At 41.8% G+C, this 17,427-nt stretch overlaps 1 protein-coding gene across 1 annotated transcript in view; it reads right to left on the bottom strand.

Moving 5' to 3' along the window:
- The window catches only part of DNAH2 (dynein axonemal heavy chain 2), a 140,333-nt gene extending 124,112 nt beyond the window's left edge, over positions 1 to 16,221 (bottom strand). Inside the window, exons 1-2 of the mRNA XM_075559566.1 lie at positions 16,210 to 16,221; positions 11,501 to 11,671 (exon numbers count right to left, since the gene is read on the bottom strand). Of these exons, the coding sequence (XP_075415681.1) occupies positions 11,501 to 11,671; positions 16,210 to 16,221 (183 nt within the window). The remainder of the gene's footprint in view (positions 1 to 11,500; positions 11,672 to 16,209) is intronic.
- Positions 16,222 to 17,427: the final 1,206 nt, after the last annotated feature.

Raw genomic sequence — 17,427 nt, 5'->3', positions numbered from 1 at the left:
TTTCCTGCATTAGCTATCTTTTCCACAAACCGTCCTTAAAGCTGTGCTGCCTTAAAGTGAGCACATGGTTGATTCTGTCTTCCTATAGAGCCAGACCTTCCTATGGGCTCTATTTCTTTCCGCTGCAATATCCAATCCCTCTCACACCTTCCTCCAGTAGTAGTTGGGCATAGAGGGGCTTATCCCCTATGCCTGGATTCAAAATGCTTGCCATAAGCCTGAATTTTTGGCATGGCTAATTTAATATTGGCACCAATTTTAATGCATAGAAAATAACCATGTAGCCCTGGTAGCTCTTTTGAATTTAATACATAAAACAAAAGAGGGAATTATGGGATACAGAAAGAGTGCTCCCAAGTTGTCTCCCTCAAGTATATGCCAAAGTTAGCTGCTTGCTACATATGGTAAACACTTGGGAGGTCAACAAAAGTAAGTCAGATGTTATTCACCCTGGGGGTTAACAGCCATTTGGCGCTATCAGACTGATCAGACTGTATGGTCTGGCCCACTCCCTTCTGATAAGGATAGTAAGTAGTAGATTGTTTCCCTGAAGGAGAGCCCAGGAAGGTCAAGCTAACTCCAAGGGCAACCAAGGTTAGGCTGCCATCATGGATCTAGGGTCTTGCCCATCTTGTCACGTTTACCCCTAATCCCTCCTTCCTGTAGCAGGTACACCCCTAGATCATCCCCTTCCCATTACTGTATTACCTATAGTACAACCCCTTCCTGTGATGTATGTCTTTACCTACAATTAAGGGGCTTGCACACCCCCAAAGATATATAAACCTTGGTTAGAAATAAATCGCTCTCTCCTGTCCTCCCGCATCACATGTGGATCACCAAGAAAGGCTGAGGTGCGCATACTACCATGAAATGTGTCTGACTTCTTTATTTTACCCTCTCTCCTATCTCTATTGTTCCCTATGACTTTACTACAATCTTTATATATATATATATATATATATATTTTTTTTTTAACCATACAATTGCGCCTACCGAACCCACGATCAGTTGTGGGAGGCTGTTTCCCCACACTTCAACAACTTATTTTTTAAGCAGTTGATGTCTTACAAAGAAAGGTGCCCCAAATTCAGATCCAAAGTGCAGTCAACAGTGACTAACCACCACTTGTTTTCCACTAAAAATGACAAATTCACAGACAGCGTAAGACACGAAATAACATTTCATTGATCAAGAATTCATCACGAGGGTGTGAGGGTGAGGGAGGGTGAAAAGAGGAGCTGATATCAAGAGCTTAAGTAGAAAACATTTTAGAAATGCCGATGGTAACATATGTACGTGTGCATAATACAATTGAATGATGGATTGTCATAAGATTTGTACGAGTCCCCCAAAAGCATGATTAATAAATAAATAATGAAAATGACAAATTCTTCCACAGCTGTGGTGAGCTTCTCGATGCTCTAAACATGGTGCTGCTGGAGGTTATGCGACACCAGCGCTTGCTTTCACGACCTTCTTTCCCTGTGTCTTATTGCTGTTATATCAGTTTCATTTTTAAATATATAAAAATTTATATTTTCAGCTGGGCGTTGGGAATAGACACAGTAGAAAGACACTGATTGCACAATTTCTTTATGTACGATTCAGTGACCTTGGTTACCTTCTGTCAGATGTACAGTCTCACCCTCTGTTTCCAAATTGTTCTTCCATTCATGTAAAGGAACTCAATGTGCCCTCAGGTTCCTGTCTAATGTTGTCACTGAGATCATACTGTTGTTGTTGTTGTTGTTAGGTGCCACTGAGTCAGTTCTGACCCACAGCAACCCCATACGCAACAGAAGGAAGCATGGGGGCATGTCGTGCGCCATCCTCACAGCTGTTCCTAGGCCTGAGCCCATCGTTACAGCCTAAGTGTCAATCTATCTCCTTCCTCTTTTTCTTTTTTTTTTTAATTTTTTAATTTTTATTTTTTTCCTTCCTCTTTTTCACTGACCAACCATGATGCCCTTCTCCAGGGACAACATGTCCAAAGGATGTAAAATGAAGTTTCGCCATCCTTGATTCTAAGGAGCAAGCACTCTGCCATACTTCTTCCAAGACAAATGGAAGTTTGTCCTTTTGACAGTCCATGACACTTTCAACATTTTTCTCCAGCACCACTATCCCCATGTTTCTGTTCTTCCCTCTTCTTCAGTCAATGTTCCACTTCCACATGCTTATGAGGTCATTGAAAAGAACATGGCTTGGATCAGGCACACCTTAGTCCTCAAAGCGACTTCCTTGCTTTTCAATACTTTAAAGAGGTCTTGTGCAGATTTACCTAATGCAACTCTTCGATTGATCTCTCGACTGCTGCTTTCATCACTACTGATTGTCGACCCTCTTCTTCACTTATCATGCTATTATTACCTATTGGTCCAGTTGTACTTTGGTTTTCTTTACACTGAGTTGTAATCCACACTGAAGACTGTAATCCTTGATCTTCATCAGCAAATGCTTCAGGTCCTCCTTACTTTCATATGTGTCATCTACATATCCAGGTTGTTCAAAAGTCTTCCTCCAATCCTGATACCACATTCTTCTCCATATAAGTCATCTTCTTGGTTATTTTCTCAGCATTTGTATGGCGAGAGGCTACAACCCTGACACACTTCCCTGATTTTAAACCATGCAGTATTCCCTTGTTCCAGTCGCACAATTGCCTCTTGATACATGTACAACGTCTGCATGAGAATAATGAAGTGTTCTGGAACTCCTATTCTTCTCAAGGCTATCCATCGTTATGATCCATAACATATAGATAACATATAACATGCTATCATATTGAAAGATTTTTTTTTCATTGTAGTTTGGGTGAAAGAAATAAAAGAACAAATAAACCTGTCTTGGAGGAAGTAAAGTCAGAATGCTCCTTAGACATAGCCAGACTTCATCTCACATATTCTGGACACGCTACCAGGCAATACCAGTCCCTGGAACAGGACACCATGCTTGGTAAAGTTGAGGGGCAGCAAAAAAAAAAGATCCTCGACAAGATGGACTAACACAATGGCTGCAATAAAAGACTCCAACTTAAGGATTGCTAGAGGTGACACAAAACGGGGTGGTTCATTCTGCTGTAGGTAAGTTTGCATTGAGTCTGGCCATCTCAACAGCACTTAATAACAAGATGGCACTTCAAACAATAGTGTGGTGGAAATTTACAGAACAAATTAGTTTTCCGTTCAGCAGTTTCCATACATCTTATTTCGTATCATTGTTTGCAAGGGCATAACACTCTTCTCCCTTCTTCCCTTGGTTCTCCGTTTCCAGGCTTCCTTCTTTCCAGCCCCTTCTTACCTTCTGAGCTGATTTTAGAGAGAAAACTGCTCGTTTGTTCTTCTGTGGTTGACACGTACACTCCTCTTTGGTGTTCGTCATATTATAGGCCTATTGCTTGTCTAAGAGTTGATCCCTGGACGTGGGTTCAGTTCCAGGCTTGAAGTGGGTATAAGAACCAGTCTTTCGATTGCCAATAGTTCCTAGCAGACCACCAAGTCTTAGCTTTACGGTTCATAAGTTTGTTTCCTCCACTACCACTATCCAGGGCCTTCTCATGATCCTGAGCAGAGCAGTCTGTAGTGGCAGCCGGGCACTATCTAATTCTGGTCTCAGAATGGTGACTGGTGACACAGGCCATTAGCCCTTTGGCCTAATTGCTTCCTTGAGTCTTTGATTTTCTTCACTCTCCTTTGCTCTGATCCAGGATCAATAGTTGCTTCCTAGATGGTGATTTGTAATCATTAAGACCCCAGTTGCTACTCCCCAGAGTAGAATATAGAACGTTTCTTTGTAGACTATATTGTACCGATTGACCCAGATGTACTCTGAGACTGTAGCCTAAGTCCCCAAGCCCAGTGACTCATGGCCTCAAAGTGTTAGGTGATAGCTAGGAAGTTGTCAGAATTTCGCCTCAGTCTGCTCTACTATATCCTTATATATTTTTTCAGCAAATATTCAAGTGTAGAAATAATATCCTTTGCCAAACTTATATTACTCATAAGTATACTCGCATTCACCTTCCCACATGTTCAGCTTGCATGCCTACCTATGTACCTACCGATTCATGCATGTGATTTGTTAATACTATTATTGCAGGGCTGTGTATTTACCTTTGTCTTTTACTCTTGTCCACCTCCCAGTGATTTCCTTTGTACCTGATCATGTTGTTCTACCCTCTCCTGTGTACTGTTTCCCTTCATCCAAAATAATATGTAGCTACAGTCCAGTTAGTGATTAATTGCTGAAGGGAAAAGTATATGTTATATATGAAAATATGATACTATATAGATTGATCTTAGAACACGATGCTTAAGGCAAATATTCTTGACTAATTAAGTTAAACTGTTGTTTGATTTAAGAAGTCTTCCGGAGATATTTTTGGGTTTACCTCAGGGAATCCTTTCAGGGGTTTATCCACCCTTCATGGTTCCAGAAAGTGTAGAGTCCATGAGAATTTTAAATTTATGCTCTGTAGTTTGCTCATTTTGATCAGGATTTTTCAATAGACTCTGAGCAAAATGCTTAGTAGCCAGTTCAGGCCAGTAGTTTGGACCCCAGGGCAAAGGGAGAGATTGTTCTTGGAGGCAATTAGCTACACATTGCCTCCTCGCCCTGATTTTGCCTCTTCTGTTGCTATAGGCAAATACAGATGAATTATACCTTGGAGTCTGATTAGTTTAATTGGTGGGTTTCAGTTGATGTTTTTATTTTTGGTTTTGTGTTTTCAAAGTAGGGTTCTTCTAACATGTAAATGACTGCTTGTTTGTTGTTTTTATACTTGAACATCAGGGCTGGGGATAATTCCCATGGTTACACTGTCATTCCTGCTAGTATGGTTTCCAATAGAAGTATAGCTTCACTGAGAGGCCAGAGAAGTATGAGACCAGCTTTTTCTGATGACAGGACTAATGTATTTTTTCCCAATTTTTTATTTTGGGGGAAAAATTCAAATCCATAGATAATTGCAATAAAAGCATGATGAAAATTACATACCTTTTATCTAGACTCACTAATTGTTAACATTTTGTCCTATTTACTTTAATCTGTATCTATTCACAGGCTGAGCTCTTGGAGACTTTGCTGCAGGCATTATATTGTTGTTAGATGCCAGCAAGTCATGGGGGGGGGGGGAGATGATTTTCATAACATAGTACTTTACATGCACTAGAAGCAAACACTGCTCATTCCTACACCATCCTCACCATTGTTATGTTTAACCCCATTGTTGCAGCCACCCTGTCAACCTATCTCCTCTTTTTCATTGACCTACTTTACTAAGCATGATGTCCTTTTCCAAGGATTAGTCTCTACTGGTAACATGTCTAAAGTAATGTGAGATGAAGTCTCGTCATTCTTGCTTCCAAGGAATATTTTGGCAGTACTTATTCCAAGACAAATTTATTCTTCTGGCAGTCTATAGTACTTCCAATATTCTTCACCAACACCATAATTCAAGTGCTTAAGTTCTTCTGCAGTCTTTTTTATACATTGGCCAACTTTCACATGCATTTGAGGCAATCGAAAATTCCATGGTTTGGGTCAAGTGCACCTTAATCTTCAAAGTGACATACTTGATCTTTAATATGTTAAAGAGGTCTTGAATAGTAGATTCGCCTAATTCAGTACACCATCTGATTTCTTTTCTGTTGTTTCCATGAGTATTGATTGTGGATCTAAGTAAAACAAAATCTTTGATAACTTCAATCTTTTCACAGTTGTAGAAGTAGGCAAGATGCTAGGGTACAGGCTTCTCTTGATTCATTAAAATACAGGGACTGATACACTGATCATCAGTAGGAAGATGACAAGCTTCTGGCTGCAGAGATAAATGAGTTCATGTCCAGTAGGGCAAAATTGTGGCTACAAAAGTGATCGAGTCTAGGGTCCATGGGGAAAATGGCAGGCCACTAACTCTGTCTAAGACCTGCAGACAATGTAGCAGGCTGTTAACTCAAGTCCCAAACTCGGGAGATCCAGGAACCAGATCCAGCAAAAAGCAAACTTTTCTATAGTGGGAAACAGGCCACACTCTCAAGGATAGCTCAGACTGGGAGATTACAAGGGGGGTGGGATTACTAGGTCTTCACTGCCAAACCAGGACCCCTGGTGGAGTATGGGTTATGCATTGGGTTTGCTCACCATACAGTCAGCAGTTCAAAACCATCAGCCAGTCTTCAGGAGAAAGATGAGGGTTTCTACTCCCAGAAGGAGCTGGAAATGCACAGAGGCTGTTCTATCCTGTCCTACGGGGTTACTATGAGTTGACTAGATGGCAGTGAGTTTTTTTATAACTGCCAAACCACTGAGAATGCTGGCCCAGCTCAGCTGACACAAGACTTTATTCACAATGTCCTTTAGAGCTTTTTCTCCCAGCCAGAAGTCAATTCAAGATCACACATGGGAGTGTCCCCTTGGTCTCCTTTAGTGTAGGGAGATCTCTAGCGTTCTCTCTCTCACACACAGCATTGATATTCCTACATAATCTAGGACAGCTATTTTCCAAACTATGCTTCAGTTTTGAATTTGTTGTTTCATTATTAGATTCGAGTAAATATTCTTACAATGTTTTAAAATAATTTCCTTAAATTTCAGTTTAAAATGCGATTGAATGTTAAACATGGTATAACAAATTTTGCTGGAATATGGTATGCCCTTCCATTCCCAAATTCAGTTTCTTCTACATTTCAGGGAAATCTGTGTTATTTTAAAACATAAAATTTACATATGTGTCTTTCCTATGCATTAGCTTCTAATCGTGTTAATATCCTTTATATTTCCTTCTGCATGTATTGTGACTATCTAAAGTTTTTCCTCTATGTTGATGACCAGATTTTCAATGATAATTATTGGGTTCCTTGTGATTTCAGATCTACTAGTTTTGAAACATGCTGCTTTGTGTCCTTAAGTCAGCAATCTCTCTTTTATCTCATTCTCAAATCTTATTTCATCATTCAATTTTTTGTAAAAATTAAATTTGTTTTATTAAGTTTTACCATTGCATGATGCTTTTTTTTAATTAAGGACTCATCCAACTCTTATCACAGTCCATACATACATCAGTTGTATAAAGCACATTTGTATATTCATTTCCCTCATTCTCAAAACATTTGCTCTCCACTTAAGCCCCTGGCATCAGGTCCTCATTTTTTTCCCTCTCTCCCCACTCCCCTCTCCCTCATGAACACTTGATAATTTATAAATTATTATTTAGTCATATCTTGCCCTGTCCAACGTCTCCCTTCACCCAATTTTCTGTTGTCCATCCCCTAAGGAGGAGGCCACATGTAGATCTTGTAATCGGTTTCCCCTTTCCATCCCACCCTCCGTCCACCCTCCGAGTATCGTCACTCACACCACTGGTCCTGAAGGGATTATCCGCCCTAGATTCTGGATTCCCTGTTTCCACTTCCTATCCGTACCAGTGTACATCCTCTGGTCTAGCCAGACTTGCAAGGCAAAAGTGGGATCATGATGGGGCAGGGGGGGAGAAAGCATTTAGGAACTAGAGGAAAGTTGTATTTTTCATCGTTGTTACATTGCACCCTGACTGGCTCATCTCCTCCCTGAGACCCTTCTGTAAGAGGGTGTCCAATGGCCCACAAATGGGCTTTGGGTCTCCACTACGCACTTCCCCTCTCATTCACTATAAGATTTTTTGTTCTGATGAGGCCTGATACCTGATCCCTTCGACACCTCGTGATTACACAGGTTAGTGTGCTTCTTCCATGTGGGCTTTGTTGCTTCTGAGCTAGATGGCCACTTGTTTACCTTCAAGCCTTTAAGACCTCAGACGCTGTTATCTTTTGATAGCTGGGCACCATCAGCTTTCTTCACATTTGCTATGCACCTGCTTTATTTTCAGCGGTTGGGTAAGGTAAGCATCATAGAATGCCAATTTAATAGAAGTATTCTTGCATTGAGGGAGTACTTGAGTGGAGGCCCAATGTCCTTCTGCTACCTTAATACTAAACCTATAAATATCGGCACATAGATCTATTTCCCCATCCTCATATATAAATATATTTACATATGTATATGTCTTACCGAGACCTCTATAAATGCCCTTTGCCTCCCAGCTCTTTCCTCTATTTCCTTTGACTTTCCTCCTGTCCCACTATCATGCTCAGTCCCCACCAGGGTTTCAGCAATTCCTCTTGGTTACATTACCCTTGATTATGCCCTACCAGGCCTCCCACACCCTCCTCACCACTGATTTGGGTCACTTGTTGTTCCCTTGTCCCTGGGTTTGTTAACACCACTACCTTTACCCCCACATCCCCCTCTCCCATGTCCCGCTGAAACTGTTGGTCCTGTTGTTTTTTCTCCAGATTGTTCATCCAGCCTATCTTATTTAGACAGAACTGTGGATATAATAACATGCACAAAAACAAGACAGAGCAAAATCAAGCAACAATATAAAACAAAATAACAACATACCAATGACAAAACAAAACACAAGAAAGAAAAGCTTTTAGTTCAAGCACTGTTGGCCTTTGGGAGTGTTTTCCAGTCCAGTCTGTTGGGGCACTAAGCCCTGGTCCCAAAATCCACCTTCAGCATTCCCTGGGGACCTGGCCCTTGCTGTTGTTGCACCGCCTTAGTGCTTTGCCTCAGTATAGCGGGATCAGATCGGGTGCAATTCCCACAATGTCTCTGGTGTTGTCCCCTTTAGGGCTATGGATCAGTGAGAGACGTCATGTTTCCTAGTGGGACCGGCCATGTGGTCCTGTCAACTGGCTCCTCTAATTGGGAAAATCATCCTCATGGCCTGGTGGGTCAGGATGTGCTTCACTCTGTCCTCCTCCCTCTTTATCTGCTCCCATGTGCTCCGATCAGATATGTCCCTCTCAGGGAGCTGCAGATTCAATGCCGTCCTTTGAAATAAATTCTTCTGCGGGGAGGGGCAGGTGTCCACTTAGTAGTTGGGATTGGGGCCAGCCGCCCAGATGCATGATGCTCTTGTGAGAAATTCCTTTGGGTTCAGCTATGGTTTTCTCTTTTGTATGCTTTGTTCCTTTTTTCTTGATGTAATATGCTTGCAGTTCTGCAATTTCTTTTTTGTTCTTGCTTTGTGGCTTTGTGAATTCATTCTTTTTGCTCCAATGCAGTGTGGGGGACTCCTCGACATCCCACTGAGAGAGACCAGTTTATTTTCCCCTCAAAGTCAAAGTGAAAAGATTGAGTATTTTATGTTTTATTCACTTTTCTCTAGGCTAAGAGAAGAATGAGGGATAGGCAAGACGACATTGAAGCAGTATAAAACCTTTGTAACAGTCCCCAGGCTGTCATCTCATCTGAGATTGTGTTAAATGCTCTCTATAAGATTCACTTCATCGTGAGTGGGTTGGAAAGGGGGAACCGATTACAAGGATCCACATGTGACCTCCTCCCTGGGGAATGGACAACAGAGAAGGGGGTGAAGGGAGACACCGGATAGGGCAAAATATGACAAACAAAATAAAAATCTATAAATTATCAAGGGCTTATGAGGGAGAGGGGAGTGAGGGGAAAAAAAAGAGGACCTGATGCAAAGGGCTTAAGTGGAGAGCAAATGCTTTGAAAGTGATTAAGGCAAAGAATGTACAGATGTGCTTTATAAAATTGATGTATGTATATGTATAGATTGTGATAAGAGTTGTATGAGCCCCTAATAAAATGTAAAAAAAAAATTCACTTCATCTAGCAGAGGGTTCACTAGTCCTTTGATGGGTGTGTGTGTGTGTATGTTGGGTGGGGGGGATGATTTCCTTTCATTGATCATCCACACTGAAAGTTTATTAAATTAAATTACGCTTCTTTCCTTGTTTTACTATTTATTTGTTTTGCGCACTTTATCAAGGTATTCAAGGGTAATAATACTTTTAGAAAGATTCAACTGGCCATCTTAGCATGGAGGGATGTAATTAAGTCTGTAATCTGTTCAGAATGTATTCCAGCATGCTAACTAGGTTTTTCTCTAAGGGAAATTTTGTTTTCCATATGCTTCTTAATTCTACTCATTGAATAATAATTGTTCCCCACAGATTTTTAATGTCATTTTTTAAAGAAAATGCTTACATGTATGTTTTTATACTTTCTATTTGGTTCCTTATAATGTATATTCCTGTCCCAATGCCATTGTTCTAATCTGTAGGGTAGTAAAATTATTTTCAGATCGACAAATCTCCTCTATTATTTTCCTTTCTCGTTGTCATCTTTGCCTTTTCCAGGCATTTTCCTGGATATATTTTTAATTCTTTACAAAAAGGATTTAAGGGTCTGTGACATCTTGTCACTTTGATTCAAGTTTCATTAAAACAATGCTGCTTCCCCCACCCCCGCCCTCACCACCACCCCACCCCCACCCCCAGGAGAACTTATCTTTATAAATGTTCAGATTCCTGCCAGGAAATTGGTTCATTATTTATTCACATCTTTTCTCATGATCTGAAATTTGTTTCCCTTCATATAAATCTGACACAATTGCTGTGTGCAACTTTTGGTTTCTTTTATGTACAAAATCTTTTGCTATGCTTGATAGATGCTTATGGCCAATATCTCTGTTTTCACTTTTGCTTCATATGGGATGCCTCACAAACACTTTTGCACAGGGTCACATGAACCTTCCTTAATATTCCCATGTCAGTAGCTGTGCTGCCAACGAGAGCAAAGCAATAGCCTTTCTTTTCGAACATTTTATTTCAAAAGGTTCAAACGGAGAAGTTAAGAGGTTCGCAGTCACCACAGGTAAACCCATCATCCAGATTGGGCAGTACACGCTCTCCCGACCCTTGGCTTATACCCGTCTCAGATGTGTCCTCCTGACTCCTGGAGGGGGTGGGGGGCAAGAGGTAAGAAGCTCAGTAGGAGCCCACGCAGAGGCCCCTCAGAAGGAGGCCTGGTCTCACACGTGGAGTTCACTGTGAGCTGCAATCAACTCAATGGCAACGGTGGTAGCAGCAAGGGGTCCTCCATGTTGTTGAAATATGCACACATCTAAACCATGAAACTCTGCAATAGACATGTCTGGGACAGAGGCCAAGTGCTTTACTGTAACCTCTAAGGCCCTTTACAAGCTTACCACAGCTTGTCTTTTCACCACTGTTTCTCATTATTCCTCTTTTCTTTGTGTCTAAGTATTCATTACCTGAAGAATTCTTACCCAGACTTGGTTAAATACTACTTCCCCTTTATCTGGGCTAACCAAACCTTCCCAGAATTCCACTACCAAACCTTCCCAGAATTCTGCTGCTAAATTAGTTGCTCCCATAAAGCTCTGCCCATGCATCACAGTATATTATATTTGTTTATATGTCTAGTCACTAGCAGACCATGAGATCATCCAAAACAAAACCCTATCGCATCACTTTCTGTATCTTTACTGCCAAGTAGGGTGCATGACACATTTACCAGGCGTTGGGAGCAAGAGATAACAAGTCTTGAGAATGACGAAAATACAGGCAACCTTCAGTTCCCTGAGAGAGCACCTTTGCGTCTGGGAAAGTGGAGTACCCACCTGTATAGGCATGCCCATATCTAACTTCAGCCCCGCGTAAGGGTCAATATAGATGGTGAGCATGGGCTCGGAAGGGTCCTGGGCAAAGCGCTCCAGAATGGCATCATGCTCTTCTGTCCACGTGGCATCCGCCAGTCCTGTCAGTGCAGCTCGAGAGATGAAAAGGGGCTTCTACAGAGGAGAACAGACAGAGCCAAAGCAGTTAGGGCGGTTGGAATGAGTCACTGCCCCACCCACAATTGCATGTGAGAACATGGCAAACAGAAAGAGGAGCCAGACAAGTTCAGGATGGTGAAAAGAAAGTTGAAGATGAACTGACTGAGAGGCTGAAAGCTTTTGAAGGACCAAATAAATCAGGCCCCCTGCCACCCAGGGGGACAAACAACAGAAGCATGGGTGAAGCGAGACAGAGGATGGTGGTGTCAGATATGAAAATAATATTTTATCATTGATGAAAGGTGGAAGGTAGGGGAGGGAGGGAAAAGAGAGGAGCTGATACCAAGGGCTTAAGTAGAAAGAAAATGTCTTGAAAATGATGGCAACATATGTACAAATGTGCTTGATACAATTGATGTATAAGTTGTTGTAAGAGCTGTAAGAGGCACCCCCAATAAATAATTTGTAAAAACGTTTTAAAGGAACAACATAGTAAGATTCTCCTGACACTAAAAGAATGGATCCTAAAGGGAAACTATGGAGAAGTAATATTTCTCAGTGAGTAGCCAGACCTACCACATCCCCTTCAACAGCCTCCACTGGTATTGGTTCTTCAACTTCCTTGGGTAATAATTCTGGGGAGAATTCAGAAACAAAATTGAAAGCGTTCCTTATAAAATTAAACAGAGTTACCATATAACCCAGCAATTCCACTCTTAGGTATACACCCAAGAGAATTAACAATAGGTGTTCAAAGAAAAATAGAAAAATGTATATATGAATGTTCATAACATTGTTCATAATAGCCCCAAAGTAGAAGCAACCCACATACCCATCAACTGATGGACGGATAAACAAAAAGCCATACAAATACCCATCCAATGGAATATTAGTCAGTCATAAAAAAGAGTGAATACTGATAAATGCTACCACATTGATGAACCTTTAAAACAGTTTACTAAATAAAAGACTCCTCCACTGCCATTGTGTTGGTTCTGACTGATAGTGACCTTTTAGAACTGAGTAGAACCTTTCGAACAGTGTAGGGCTTCCAACACTGTGAATGTTTCAGGAAGAGACAGTCTTATCTTTCTACCAAGGAGGAACTGAGTGGTTTGAACTTCCAACCTTACTATTTACAAAAGGCCATATAGTGTATGATTCCATGTATATGAAATATCCAGAATAAGCAAATCCATGGAGACAGAGATAAGATGTAGGGAAAGGGAGTAATTGCTAATGCACATGTAGCTTGTTTTCTAAGAAAATGTCCTAGGAGTGCTGATGGATTTACAAATTGTGAATATATTGGAAAATATGGAATTGCTCACTTTTAAAGAGTTGAAACTTTTAAGTGAATTGCATCTCAAGGGAGCAAAGAAGATTACAGGGGAAAACCGAAGGCAGTTAGTATTAAGATTATTCTGAACATTAAGATTGGTTTATTCTTCCTCCAATCTTCTTAGCACATGGAGACGCTGGGGCACACAGGAAATGGTCCTTCTCTGAAGAAGCAGGCTGCTGGGAGTTCATTTCTGCTACCCCCAATATGGACTCTAAAACCCAGAGGGTCTGTTTTTTTCCTTCCTGATCTATTGCTCACATGAGAAACTGGAGTAAAACTACTAGGTTTTCTATTCCCCATGACCTGCAGAGAGGAATGAACAAACAAGATAGAATTAAGAGACCAAGTGGAACAGCTAGAAGAATAAAAGGAGAGTGGAGCACAAAGGTCACGGAAGGAAATGATAAAAAAAATAAAATCTGACTTTTTGAAACCTAGCAGGCTGTGGCCCTCCCCCTTTGAGAAACTCCAGGTCGGCTCTGTTTCCCGTGCACCTTGCCTCTTCCACTGCTCTGCTTCCTAGTTCCTTGAGCTCTCAGCTCTTCAGACCTCTTAGGCCTAGCCAGCCTCTGCCCTTCTTGGGCAGGTGTTCAAAAGCTCTTTACCTTTGCAGACAGGTGCCTGCAGTAGGCACCCAACTCTGCCAAGAAGTCTCCTGCCCCAAAGCACAGGGCTCTCGTTGAGCCACGCTGAGCAGCATCCCTGTGGCTTCCAGCTGTTTTTTCTTGGTGGTAAGTAGGTCCCTCTCTGGCTGCTGTTTTCTTTCTCCTTTTCTCTCTTGTAAGATAAAAGGTGCCACAGACCACATCCCAGGAACACTCCTCTTACAATTACACTGTGGTGTAATTGATGGTGTTGCATCCTAATAGCTGGCGAAGGCTGTGACCCCTGATTGCTGCGGAGTGCCCATGGCGTAGGTCCCAACCCGTAACATCCCTGTGCACAATGAACAAAACACCGCCCCGGCCTGGTGTGAGTCCATCCTCACAATTGGTCCTACGCTTGAGCCCACGCTGCAGCCACGGTGTCCGTCCAACTCGTGGAGGGCCTCCCTCTTTCTCGCTGCTCCTCTACTACGCATGGCAACCTTCTCTAGAGACTCGAAGCCTCACCACTCTAGCCTCCAAGCAGCACGCTGGTTGGACTTCTTCCAAGACAGATTTGCTTGTTCTTTTGACAGTTCATGGTGCTTTCAATATTCTTCACCAGAACCAAAATTCAGCTGCATCGATTCTTCTTCAGGCTTCCTTATTCAGTGTCCAATTTTCAAATACATAGGAGGCAATTGAAAATACCAAGGCTTGGGGCAGGCACACCTTAGTCCTCAAAGGAACTTCCCTGCTTTTCAACACTCTGAAGATGTCTTGTGCAGCAGATTGACCCAATGCAACACGTCATGTGATTTCTTTTTTTTTTTGCACCACTCAGAGATCCTTCATGGTTTTATCATGTGCTCTCTCGACTGCTGCTTCCATGAGTAGTGATTGTAGATCCAAAACAACATCCTTGAAAAGAAGAACGCTTTTCTCCATTCATCATGATCTTACCTATTGGTCTAGTGTGAGGATTTGAGCCTTCTTTCCAAAAACCAAACTCACTTCTATCAAGTCAGTCCTGACTCATAGCAACCCTAAAGGACAGGGTAGAACTGCTCCCGTGGGTTTCCAAGTCTGTAACTCTTACATGAGTATAAAGGCTCCTCTTTCTCCCGAGGAATGACTGGTGGTTTTAAACTGTTGACCTTGAGGTTAGTAGCCCAACTCCTACCCACTGTGCCACCAAGGCTCCTCCTTGGTCTTTTTTTGCATAACCCCCCAACAGTTTTATTGGCACAATTTACATATCATACAATTCAATAGTTCGATCATTCCATTTTATCAAGAATTTTACAATCATTACCACATCAATTTTAGAACATCTCCCCACACACATGGTTAAATTGCCTTTACGATGAGTTGTATAATCGCAATCCATGCTAGTGTACCTTCCTCCCCTCCTGCCTTCATTATTTACTCCCTAAATCTCCTTTCCCTCCCTATCACCCATCCCATGCCTCTACATCCCCTATAAAGCCTTGTATCAGTTATTATCACTATGCTTCCAATCCTCCTGTGCTTCACAAAACGGGAAACTAAACAGAAACAATAACAAAATCAAAATAAGATGGGAAGGATAAGATAATAACACAAAGACAAAAATTCAAATAATTAGTATGAAAGAAAAGACCCCCAATCAGTCTTCAAAAAGTCAGGGAGATATTTCTGTCGTGGAATAAGTAAGAGATACTTGTACCCAGAACAAATTCAGGCTGGGTCTATAGGGAAGTCAACTGGCCAAATATCCAGTTTGATCCAGCACAATCAAGATTACAATGGTCTCTGCCGGATATTAAGGCTGTTTGAGACTCTTGCCGGTGGCTAGAGGGGATCTGCCAGTGGCTCAGTCTGACTAGGCTCTGCAGATGGGTTTTGGGCTCCCACTGTCTTCCATAGCCTTCTAAAAATTGGATGTTCATAATTTTAGCTCTCATACTTTCCTCTTCACCACATTCAAATTTTATTATCATCATCTTTGGATCACACGAGCTGGTGTACTTCTGTGTGGACTTAGTTGGCTCCTTGCTTAGATGGCTGCTTGTTTGAATACCAGCCTTTAAGACCCCAGACACTGTGGGAAACAGAACTGGGAAGAGAGTGTATGCAGACAAACTCAACGCTAATGCATTAAGGAGTCTGGAAAGCCAAGGCTCCTATGGGAGGAAACCTTCACGATCGTAAGTTGGAGATGTGTTCCAGTCACATTCTCCTCTAAGTAAAAGTCATTCCCCTTCAAGGTCCCCCATGATAATGCCAAAGTTAAGGTGCTGGTTGCAAATGCATGGTCGCTTATTCTCAAAGATCAACTCCTGGAAAGCTATCTACCATCAAAAGTACTCACATCATCTAAGTACAGCCTTCTGATAAGGATCATTGATCATTCCCCTGGAGAAGAGTTCAAGGACACCTAAAGTCAAGCCAACTCAGGGATGACCAAGGTTAGGCTGCCATCTTGACTCGAGCCTGCCCATCTTGTTTATGTATGTACCTTCCTGTCACAGGTATGCCTCTAGTGTCACCCCCACACCCTATTGCATGTATACCCCTAGCTCATCCTCCTGTTACATGTATATCTCTAATACAACCCTTTCCCATTATGTTTATGTGCTTACCATGGCTTGCATGCCTGAAAATATATAACCTCCTGAGAATAAATTACTCTCTCTCTGCATGGATCTTGAAGAGGTGAGTCCTTGCATGCCTTGATTCATGTCTCTTCAGTTTACCCCTGAATTATACAACCGCCCACCTTAGACCCATTCAGTTGTGGAGATTGGTCCCCCACAAGACACTATTCTGATTGCTTGCTGGGCACCATCTACTTTCTTCACCACACTTTGCTGTAGCACCCTTATCTTCAGTGACCATTTCATAAAGGTATCGAGCAGGGCCATGTTATCAGAATCAATTGTTCTTGAATTGGGGGCTAGAGTTAAGTAGTAGCCCAGACTTCGTCTGCTTGCCCATGAGGTTTTCTCTTTGGTCTTCTTTACATTGAGGTTTTCACAATCCATGCTGAAGGCTGCAATCCTTGATCTTCATCAGCAAGCGTTTCATGTTCCCCTCACTTTCAGTTAGCAAGGTTGTGTCATCTACATATCTCCATTTGCTAAGAAGCCTTCCTCTGATCCTAATGCCAAATTCTTCTTTATATACTCCAGCTTGTTTTTTTCTCAGCATACAGATTAAATAATCATGGTGAGTGGATACCATCCTGACACACACTTTTCCTGATTTTAAATCATGCAGTATTCCCTTGTTCTTTTCACACAGATCCATGTACAAGTTATGCATGAACCCTTAAAATTAAGTGTTCTAGAATTCCCATTCTTCTCAAGGATATACATAGTTTGTGTGGGCCACACACAGAATACCTTGGCATCATCAATAAAACACACATAAACATCTTTCTGTTATTTTCTGTTATTCTCTGCTTTCAGCCAAAATCCATCTAACATCGGCAAAAATCCCTTTCTCCAAGCCCTTTTCTGAACCCAGCCTGAACCCCTAGCAGCGTCCTGTCAAAGTACTGCTGCAATCATTGCAGATGATCTTTAGCAAAAAACTGTCTTCCAAATTTCCTGTCATAGACTATGTGACAGTTTCATAATCTCCTGTCAACTTGTGAAGCCCTGGAGCTGGAAGAGCCATGTGGAGACCCACACTAGCACTGAGAGGCTTCTACCATCACTGGATCCACCAGACTTTCCACCCACTGGCCTGTGATGGTCCTGCATTCAGCATCATTGCATAGCTGCGTGAGTCTAAAGAAGAATTTATGGACTAGTATTGACATATGGGCTAATATTGGACTTATGGACTTGATCTGA

The sequence above is a fragment of the Tenrec ecaudatus genome, chromosome 10 (genome assembly GCF_050624435.1).
Source record: "Tenrec ecaudatus isolate mTenEca1 chromosome 10, mTenEca1.hap1, whole genome shotgun sequence".
In the NCBI taxonomy this organism is placed as follows: domain Eukaryota; kingdom Metazoa; phylum Chordata; class Mammalia; order Afrosoricida; family Tenrecidae; genus Tenrec; species Tenrec ecaudatus.
The sequence above is the reverse complement of the archived record's forward strand: the minus strand, read 5'-3'. Positions and strand labels throughout refer to the sequence as shown.